The following is a 10,890-nucleotide window of genomic DNA, read 5'->3' as shown; positions in this document are numbered from 1 at the left end:
ACTGAAACAAAAGTCATTGTTTTTCTCAAAAAATGGTAGAAGACACAGAAAACCGGTTTCGATTTTAAACTTCTAACTTTTGGAAAATTAAATGTCAAGATTTTGGGAAATTATTCCACTGCAAACAGACTTAAGGGCAATGATATATTTTTACTAAATGGCCTGAGGCTAGAAAATTATGGAAATGAATTCAACAACTTACCTTTCCATTTCTTGGAGAATGCTTTTGATGTCTTTCCCTAACTGAAATTTTTTCCCAAATGGGATGTCAGAAATAATAACATCGACACTTTGTGATGGCAGCGGTAACTCTGGAATGCAGAAAGCGGAGACTCTTAGTACAGCAAAGTCAGACATTTACCACCTCAATAGGACACTGACCAATGAAGATTTTCAAAAAATAGTCAATAAAATTTAGAGCTGCTATATTGTTTCTATGAGAAGACAAGATTCTGACTGCTTTGGAGACCCAAGATAGAAGCCAGCAGCATTACTGTCCAACCCTCCCAGGCCTGGCAGGGCCACAGCCAGGAGGAAACGCAGAGCACTGGAATCTAATAAAGATTCCTACGTACATTGGCAAAAGGTCTTTAAAGGCTTAGGTGGCCACGCCCTGCAGATAGGCCTCTGTCCTCTTCCCCTCCTCCAGCAGCAGCTCTACCACAGCATCAGCCTGTACCGGAAGCACCAGGCTCTGCATGCAAACAGTTCATCTAGGAGCATCTGCGAAACAGGCTGTGGGGCAGGCATTTGATGCAGACTCCCGAGACCGTGAGCGTCTGACTCCTAAGCCTGAGCACACACTAAAATCCTGTACGTTAGTGAGTGCTCTGGGCTGCCTGTGAACATATCATCTGTGACTAAGAATAAGGCTTTAAAATAGGAACAGCGAAAAGCAAACAAGTGAACAGTTCTGTTTTCCAGCTCAGAAGGATGACTCAAGAATGTGAAAAGTTTTGTTTTCAAACTGTAAGTCTTTCGAGCAAAGAACTGCCCAGATTTTCCCCCTTTTCCACCAGGAAAATGGGTAAAAATATAAGACCGTGGAGTTAAGATTCTTTCTTGCAAGTTTTATGGCCCCTAAGGTATGTTTCATGTATATATGCAGGGCTGGTTGGGGGAGGAGGGCTTTTCTAGAAGCGGCCACTCTCCCCCTTCTATCTTTCCCTTGTACTTTCTGCTGATGTCATCCCTTCCTGTGCCAGGGACCAGAACACTCACGGTCTGTCAGACACTGCCATCTCTCAGTTGTTCACAGTAAGTTCTAGATTCAGGAGGACTGGTCCTCGTCACCCACTACTCTGCCATAACTCACTCTGCTCCTCAGCTGATTTGGCTCTTCTCTGTCTGCATTTTACTAAGCACTTCTCCACTTCTAACGAGCCCCCAAAGGCTCATTAACAAAACATTCTTTGAACATTTTACATCTGGAAATGTCTATGCTAAAATGCTGTTGTGGATGGGGATATCTCCCCCCCCCCCCATCATATGCTGCTGCAGTAATCTTGAAAAAGGACCACAGAGCCCTGGAAACAGATGCTACTATGCTGGAAACTGTTATAACTCCTCTCTTTGTCTGTGGCCGAAAGCAATGATGGCTTCACTGGCTCACCGTCCTCCCTGGCTCAGCTGCTGCTGATCTTCTTCTATGCTTAGTCTACTTTTGTTCATTTCAGCTAAGTATAGGGAGGTGCAAACAATGCCAACAAATTCTTAATCTGCTACTTTAATGCAGAAGCCCACAGTTAGTCTTTTTGTTTTCATTTTATTTTTGATGTATGTGAGTGTTTTGCCTGCAAGTTTTTTATTATTTACTTACTGAGTGATGATTGATTGATTGATTGAGACAGGGTTTCTCTGTGCAGTCATGTCTGTCCTGGAACTCACTCTGTAGACCAGGCTGGCCTTGAACTTAGGGATCTGCTTGCTTCTGCCTTCCGAGTGCTGGGAATAAAGGTGTGCGCCCCCACTGCCCAGCAGCCTGTGTGTTTTCATGTGCACCAGAAGTGGGTGTTGGATTCTGAGACTGGAGTCACAGACAGTTGTGAACTGCTATGTGGGTGCTAGGACTCAAATCCGGAAGAGTAGCCAGTGCTTTTAATGACCGCTGTCTCTCCATACGTAGTTTTAGACATGTAAAATGTAGTTTGGCCACTGGGTTGGGATACCCTTTAATTTATAGTTCAGTAAACAATATTGCTGAGAAGGAGAATGCTGAAATTATACACTTTGGTATTTACTCATTATATTACATGATGTTGAACCTAACAATAACACATATTTGTGCACACTAAGGTTTTACTTGAACATTAAAAATTCCAACACTACAATAATTGTAGTGTACACTCATCTACCAACCAGCTTCATAGACACATTTGTTTCTGAGCCCGTGTTATCACTGGGTTAAAGCCGTTTTTTCATAAGACTGCCTATGAGCTTAGCTTCAAAGTTCTACTTTCATATTTAAAAAACTTTTTGGGCTACATTTATATTTCAGAATGTATTTTATCTAGAGCTGTTATAGTAATAATAGATCTCAGAGAAAATTCTGCTAAATAGAGGTCACTCACAATTGTACTTCTCCTGGAAAATGGGTCCATTTTAGCCCTCCACAGACTTTCCACTCAGTGACATCAGCAATGTCTCTGTTGCTTTTATTTTATCAACTGTAGACTCAACAAAATTAGGACGGCAGTTTCGTTCCATCTTACTCTAGAATCTACCCATGTCCAATTAAAATGAAAAGCCACCAGAAGATTCTTGCCACAAGACACTTGAGGTGTCCTTCCAGAGCGTCATCTTGTGCATTAGTAAGATCAGTAATCTGTCCATGCTTTCCCATTGCTAATCTTATTTTTAATAACAAATCACCCAAAGCACTCAAACAAACGTAAGGACACTTGCAGTTGAACAGTGAGCAACATCACATTGGAACACCAGCCGTTTCATGTTGATGAGAAGCCATACTTGACACACTGATGTCAAATGCATTTTCTTCAGCTGCATGTGACAACACCTGGCTTTGATCCACCGATATCTCTAAAATAACTTTTCAGCTTTGAAGTAAATGTTAGGTGACTCTCTAAGTGGGCTGTCTCATTCGGTCAGGGATGTTGGCCTTCAGAGTGGACAGTGAATGTCAAGATACTTCATTCAAGTTGTCTGTCCACCGTCACCCCTCTAAGGAGATATAGACTTGGTGCTTACCTTTCCACATGAAATCCACCCTATGAACTCACTGGCAGAAAAGCTCATTACAAAATACAAATGTTAGCAAACAATACAGTGACAGGGGCAAGCACTTCTGAGGTGAGTTCTTATCTGTTCTCTGTATGAACTTCATGCCCACATCCCACATTTGCTGGTAACTCTCTAAAAGCTAACACCAGCCCGGCCAGCACGACCTGAGACAAGTGGTAGAGGCAAACATATCAATATGAAGGAAAATGAAACAGCTCGTCACTCACCTCAATATAGGTGGCAATAAATGACACACTTGTGACAGAAAATCTTGTTACAATAAAGCCTGCTGATGAGTGACCAGCTGTTGAATGTCTTACTGGGAGCAATATCAACATCGTCTTATTTAGTTATGTTTTAATTACATCATAAATTTATCTCTTTTGCCCAAATATATATGTTACAACTTCTATCATACATTAAGAATGTAGATAGAGAGCTGGAGAGATGGCTCAGAGGTTAAGAGCACTGACTGCTCTTCCAGAGGTCCTGAGTTTAATTCCCAGTAACCACATAGTGGTTTACCACCATCTATAATGAGGTCTGGCGCCCCCTTCTGGCCTGCAGGTGTACATGCAGGCAGGGCATTATTTATATAATAAATAAAACTTTAAAAAAACTGTATATACATCAACATGAAAATCAGTGATGAGTTCCTCCCAGATAATTGGCAGCCCAGCACACATTTTATTCAGTATTTTCACAGTGATTAAAACTCAGGGACAAATTTGTAGAATTTCTTCATGTTAAATGATCTTTGATTATATAGTAGCAGAGGCTTACAACACAAAATAAATGACAGCAAGAAGCAGAAATAATAAAGCCATTAAAATACAATAAAGTGGGGTCAGTAAGATAGCTCAGTGGGTAAAAAGGCACTTTCAGCCAAGCTTGATGACCACAGTTCACTCCTTGGGCCCCACATGCTGGAAGGGGACAACCGATTCCTTTAAACCTCACATGGTTATGACCTCACACATGTGCGTGTACACAGACAGACAGACAGACAGACAGACAGACAGACAGACACACACACACACACACACACACACACACACACACACACACAAATCCCAATTAAAAGTTCCAATGCTGTGACCCCTTAATACAGTTCTTCATGTTGTGGTGTCTCCCAACCATAAAGCTATTTTTGTTGTGATTTCATAACAATGGCAAGTTATGCATAATAATGCAAGTATCTAATATGCAGGATATCTGAGATTTGACACCTGTAAAAAGGTCATTCAACCCCCAAAGGGGTCGTGACCCATAGGTTAGGAACCAATGTGCAGTACAAAACCGATCTTAACATTTTCTCCTGTGATTCTCATTTCTGCTGTGCGCTTGCTCGCTCTCCCCCCTCCCCAACATTAAACATACTCCGTTCTTTTGGACTTTACGTTCAATATTTACTCATGGCCAAAGGCGTAATACGCCTTCCACAGCAAGATTAAATATGTGAAGCCAAGACAGTAAGCGGCCAAGGAGCTCTGTGAAACAGCTAGAGCAAGGCCAGCCACCGCGGTTACCGAGCTCCGAGAGGCACTATGCTTGCTTGATGCCCATTCCCATCAGCCACTGCTGACTCCCTGTCAGAGGGGCTGATGGTTATATCCATCCTGGTTGGCCCCAGACCTCCCTGGATTCTTGAGAGTATTAGTTTAGCACCCAAGGGTGGGTAACTAATTCACTTCTCTATGTCCAATGTGAAGCAAAGATTTGCTAATTCATCGCATTTCGTACAGTTCAGATGAAGGAAATTCAAGTCATTTCTTCTCCCTCTAATACTCTATACTATGGTTGTACCATTCCTTCCAAGGTCATGAGATGACAATGATTCAGTAGTAACAAGGACGTCTTTAGAAGGTGCACCCCAGCATAAGTGCTATGGAAGCTACATAAGTATCACTCCCCAATCAGGAATATCTTGAAAAAAAAAATCAACTATAGTAGCGGAAGTAAAGAGTACGTTCGTTAGCCCCACAGATATTCCTCAGGATTAGCAACCAAACCTGTGCACACATACTGGCTCTTGTTTCATGTTACTACTTTACCTGTAACAGAGACTTTAAGTAACTCAATCTTGTCCGCAAGGCCTGAGGCCTTCAGATTCTCACATGCTCCAAGTAACTGCAGGTCGCTGACATCAGCACCCAGGTAGTATACATCCTATGGGAAAGAAACCCACATTAAGTATTTCAGTATTTAATATAGTCTATTTGCATTTTGATAAAGGGCAAAAATAAAGTTAAAAGAGTCTCATTTCAAGTTAAAGAAAATTTAAAGCTTTTCTTCCCTAAAATACACAATAGTAAATTTTAAAGTCTGTTAATATTTTACCATTACAGATGCCCAAAGAATTTGGACATTAGTATAAGCTATGTATGAATAATTATCACAATCTTGCCATATTTTCTTAAATTCTTTATAGCATTTAAAGAAATAATGCAGAAATTTAATTAACTCTTCAAAATCTATTATACTTATAGTAAACAATAACTCAAAACTAGACTATCTACTTGTAAAAAAAATAGTGACTGTAAGTATTAAAATAAAAACATAACTTGATTTAGACCAAACTTTGCAACTTACTGGCCACTCTTCGGCAGCTTCCACAAGTATGGTCGCAAGGCCACACATTGGATCTAGAACCAGCGCTCCAGCCTAAACACAAGTAGAAATAAGTCGGCTGTAACAGACGTAATATAAGAGAAGCCAAACCTGGGGAGTCACTATTTCAAGAGTCAAGATTCCTTTTTATGCTCCAGGAGACCCTCAGGCAGCTCAAGTCCTAAGGCAGGACTACATTTGCCACGGATCGAGGCAGGAGGGAGCCCAGCGTGGTCAAGGAAGAGCGAGCGAGGCGGCAAATGTGATGAAAACTGTGGAGAGGCAGGCAGGGGATGCCATGACTGTATAATGCCCACCCAGAGGTCTGCAACAACATGCAGCCCATCCTGCATGCCCGCCTGAGGCAGGGCACCCGGGTCGGCCCTCTTCCTGGATGCCAGGCTAATGAAGCGGTGCCCATCTGCAGTGTTACCATCACCACAGCAGAAGGAGGGAACGCAGGACAAGTGTGCATTGCTCTGAGTGGTCTCACTGGATGCTGTTCCCATGACTCCTACGCCATCAGGCTAGTCACACCATGCCAGCCACTTGGTACACGGAGCTTCAAGGAGTCAGGACAATGCGGTACTATTTGTGTTCGAAGGGAAATAAAAATTCAGAGTAAAAGCTTAATGGCTCCATTCTGGGAACATCATCATTTTAGATCTTGTTATGTGACAGTACAGCTGCAGGGGTCACTCTGGCTCCTCTGCAGCATGAACCACGGGCGGCTGGAGTGGTTAAGGGTGGTGCTGGGAGAAGTAGTGGGATTCTGGGTTTATTTTAGAAAGTGGAGCTAAAAGGAAGGTTTGGATGAGGACTACTAAGCTCACCAGGACGGTGCGGCTAAACTTTTGCCTGACCAACAGAAGAGCTGTCTGTTACTGGTGGGGGCAGAGGTGTGGAGGGAGGTCTGGAGGAACCAGGAAAATGTTCTGACACGCCCATTTTGAGACACCTCTTGGACCTCTTGGGATGGACGATGAGTGAGTCACTGAGGAGATTACTCTAGAGCTCAAGGTTTGGGCTACAGATACAGACTTGGCAAGAGTCCATGTGAGTCAGCCGAGAAGTCGTGTTTAAAGCCTGAGAACTGGGGGAGATCATTTGGGAAGCAACTGGAGTTAAAAAGGAACAGTCAGTGCCTTAACTGTAGGTGTTAGGACACCGAGGCTCAGTCATGCTTCCTGAGGAGAGGAACGTTCAATTCAGGAGGAGAACCAGAGCGGTTCCTAGTCAGCAGAGAGAACTGGTTTCAGGGAGAGTGGCCATGGCATCAAATGTTATAAGGACGATAGGCACGTTCATCGGGGTCTTCATGAAAGAAGTGGGTGCTGAGAGAACAGGGAGAAGGAACCCGAGGCAGCAAACGTCAGCCATCTCCAACAGGCGTTCAGGTGGTTGTCGTTGTTATTGTTTTTATTTATTTGTTTGTTTCTTTTCACAGTAAGTAGAGAAAGAGACCCTTGGACTTATTAGAGAATTTTATTTTATAGTAGTCTTTTTAAGTTCCAAGATATCAGAGCAGTGGACAGGGTGATGATAATGACCCACGAGAGGGAACAAGTCCCTAAGTATGAAAGAGGAAGCTGAATCCAGTATCAGGTTCTGGGGCGGAGCAGAACAATTCACTACTAAGGGACAACGGGCAATAAATGCTATGTGGATGCAGATCCCTACATGCTGATAGGTCTGGGCCTAGTACTTAAGTCAAATAAGAAGGAAGAGAACGGAAACTATTGTAAGAGAGCAGGATTCTTTTTTAAGAGATAAGGCCTTGCAATGTTACCAAGGATGTCCCTAAACTCCTAGGCTTTTATGATGTTCCTGCCTCAGTTTCCCAAATAGTTGAGGTGATAAGACTATTGTGAGAGAAGAGACACGGCCTTGTAGTGTTACTGAGGCTCTTCTCAAATGCCCGAGCCCTTGTGATGTTCTTGCCTCACTTTCAGAAGTAGCTGAGACTATCGGTGCACATTTCCACACCTGCGGAAGAACAGGACTCTTCAAACAGAGACTTTCACAAGTCACACCCTTCTGGATCTGACATGGTCTAGCATGGGACTAGGGCAGATCACCAGAGGGAGAGGAGCCAATAAGGCAAGAGGCAGGCTGCCTCTGGCCTACGAAGGTCAGTAAGAACCAGGCAGGAATAAAGGCCTGTACTCTGACAGGAATGACAGGGAGAGAGCGCTGTACTTGGCTGGCATAATCTGACAACACGCGCTTCAAGGGCAGAAGAAAGGAACTGACAACAGTGAGGGGCAAACAGGACACCTACCCCTTCAGGCTGAGTGGCACTTGGATATGGGAGGAAAGCATCCATCACTGGACCTGTCTACAGAGGAAGCAGGGTCCTCAGGGCACAGCCAGGTCTCAGAGCCAGATGGCACCTGAAGGAAAGAAGTAAAATATCCTTCAAGCAAGAAAATCTGTGTATGCCTACACAAGACAAACATAAAAGTTCAGATTTGTATGTGGTCACGTAAATTTACGTTTAAACACAAACTCTGAAACTGGTCAAAGTGTAGAAAAGAACTGATGGGAATTATATCTCTAGTTTTACATCAAAATAAGTTGGGATAACTGTTTAAAGACTAGCATGGGGTCTGGATCCCTGACCAAGCTGATGCTCAGACCTCAAGGCTCTGGTGCTCAGAGAAACCTGCTCCCACTGAGACCCCCAAGAAGGAACTGGTAGGAGGCCATCTTGCCTGGGCTAAGTAATAAGAGTAGCAGTGGAACCAGGTGGACGCTTGTCTTCAGAGAGCTGCAGGCCTAGAAGGAGAGCAGAGGACAGCTGCCTTTCCTTCAGGCATCTCAGGGCTGACAGAGTCTCTGCACACGATTGACACACACACCTGTTTGCCTCTTACCATTTATTTGAGGCATTCAAATATCCATTGATACCACACTTTGGCTTTAGTGAGAAAAAAAAAAAATAAAAAAACTCAAACCCAAGCCAAACCAAAACACACCTGGCTCATCTAAGGGAGCGATGCATTCTATCTGCTCTAGTGAGGAGAGCTGTTGACAACAAAAACCATGTCTTTTAAGGTAGAAAACCAATAAATGAATTAAGGGAGATCATGTCTCTGTTACTGGAATTTAGAAGAACAGTTCAAATGGAATAGTAAAGTATGAAGAGATGAAACCACATGAGGGGGGAAAAAAAAAACAAAAAACAAAACAAACTACTTGGAGGATAGAGCCGGCTGTTTAACATGCTCTACTAGGAATTTCCGAGGTCAAAAACAAAGAGCCTAAAGCTGAATTCAGCAGACAGCTGAGGCAACACTATTACATATTGGAAGAAAGAGTGTTTATCTAGGAAGAACAATAGATAGTAATTCTTATTAAATAAGAACAATTTCCTATGCCATAACAACTCATACTTGTGCGCTTTCCGTGACAGCCACTAGTGTAATTTCTTTGTTAATGCTAATTCATTTAGTCCCAAGCTGAAGCCACTAGAACCATCACAGCAAAAGGAAGACATTCTAAGGAGAGTCTCTCCTCTCACCATGGAGAAAATGGACCCCAAGGCACTTCCCTGGGCTCTTCTGCTGAGATAAAGAGAGCCAGAGGAGGAACTGGTCTCTGACAGATTTCACACAGTTCTGACAACTGTCAGACCAATGTGCAAGAGAGTAGGCAGAGACGATGGTGATGGACGATGGGCAAGATGACACCTTGACCAGGATTGCGTGGCTCTGCCAACTGGCCCTGTATTTAAACCTAAATCCTCTGTCAGGGATGGGTTTGTACATGGGTGGGTCACTGGACCCTTTTTGATAGTTTCTTTCCTAATGTGACCTTACTGGAATGAAAATAAATAAATAAATAAACACACACACCCACGCTATTCATGATTACTTATTTTTTTAATTTAAAATTTTCATGTGTATGAGCGCTTTGCCTGCATGTATGTCTGTGCACTATTTGTGTGCCTGATGCCTGAGGAGGCCAGAAGAGAGGTGGATGGCTGCAACTGGAGGTACAGATGGTTGTGATGGGTGCTGGGAATCAAATGCTGGTCCCCTGCAAGGGCAACCGCGGAACCATTTCTTCAGCTCTGTTTGTAATTGGCCTATTGAGGACAGGTGACTAAGCCTAGCCCATTGGGGCTGCTAAGGTCCCATAATGGTCTGACCATAATGGTGACTCAAACACTATGAAATTCTATTTTTATCTTGCAAATAAGGAACTGAGGCCGGGTTGTTACATATCTTTCCAAAAGTCCTTGGCCAGTAAGCGCTAGAGACAGAACTGACCAGGCAGGTGGACTCTAGAACCTCTGGGCTTTAATGGAAACATACGCACACACACACACACACACACACACACACACACACACACACACACACACACACCAAAATGCCACATGTACAGGGATTCTGGCAATATTCCTGAGCTTTAGGATTGAAGTCAAAATTCTCAGCCTACCATTGGAAAAAACCAAGAAGCCCCATAGTGTGTGGCCTGTCCATCGGAGGTACCAGAAGATGAAAGGCAGGAAGAGTATCACAAGGCTGGAAAGGGAGAATTCCAAGTCAGGAACCTTCTGTCAGCCATAGAGGATGGGACGGATTCAGACAGTGTCCCACGCAAATACAACAAGAGAGGGGATGGCCATGAAAAGACTGACCAAGTCACTGCCTGAGCCCTAGGTGAAAAAGGGAAGGAACAAGGTAGGGAACAACCCATCTTGGAAGGATCTTGGCATCTGTATCCAAGTGTGTTATGAAACATTAAGGGTGGGCAGGACAGCCATGAAAAAGCCTGTGATCCTCAGCAAGTAAGTTACTTCACTGTAGCAGCTGGGGGCTGGGAGAAGAAGCCAGGACAGTTGCAGGGAAGGGAAGAGAACGCACCCCTCATGGCCCAGGAGGGGCAGCTGGGAAAAGCAGTGGTGAATGTGATCACTTAGGAATGGGCAAACAACTTAGGGAGTAAGTGCTAAGCAAAGTCCCTAGCCTCAGGGTGGACACCAAGCATTAGTAGGTGGCCTGGTCACACCAGGGGCAGTCCATAGATAAC

The 10,890-nt window shown here is 43.7% G+C and overlaps 1 protein-coding gene across 1 annotated transcript in view; it reads right to left on the bottom strand.

Moving 5' to 3' along the window:
* Positions 1–239: 239 nt before the first annotated feature.
* Thumpd2 (THUMP domain containing 2) overlaps positions 240–10,890 on the bottom strand; it is a 31,808-nt gene continuing 21,157 nt past the window's right edge. The window contains exons 7-8 of the mRNA XM_051163437.1: positions 5,833–5,904; positions 240–311 (exon numbers count right to left, since the gene is read on the bottom strand). Of these exons, the coding sequence (XP_051019394.1) occupies positions 240–311; positions 5,833–5,904 (144 nt within the window). The remainder of the gene's footprint in view (positions 312–5,832; positions 5,905–10,890) is intronic.

This window comes from Acomys russatus, chromosome 1 (assembly GCF_903995435.1).
Source record: "Acomys russatus chromosome 1, mAcoRus1.1, whole genome shotgun sequence".
Taxonomy (NCBI): domain Eukaryota; kingdom Metazoa; phylum Chordata; class Mammalia; order Rodentia; family Muridae; genus Acomys; species Acomys russatus.
Note: the sequence above shows the minus strand (reverse complement) of the source record. Positions and strands in the feature narration are given on the sequence as shown.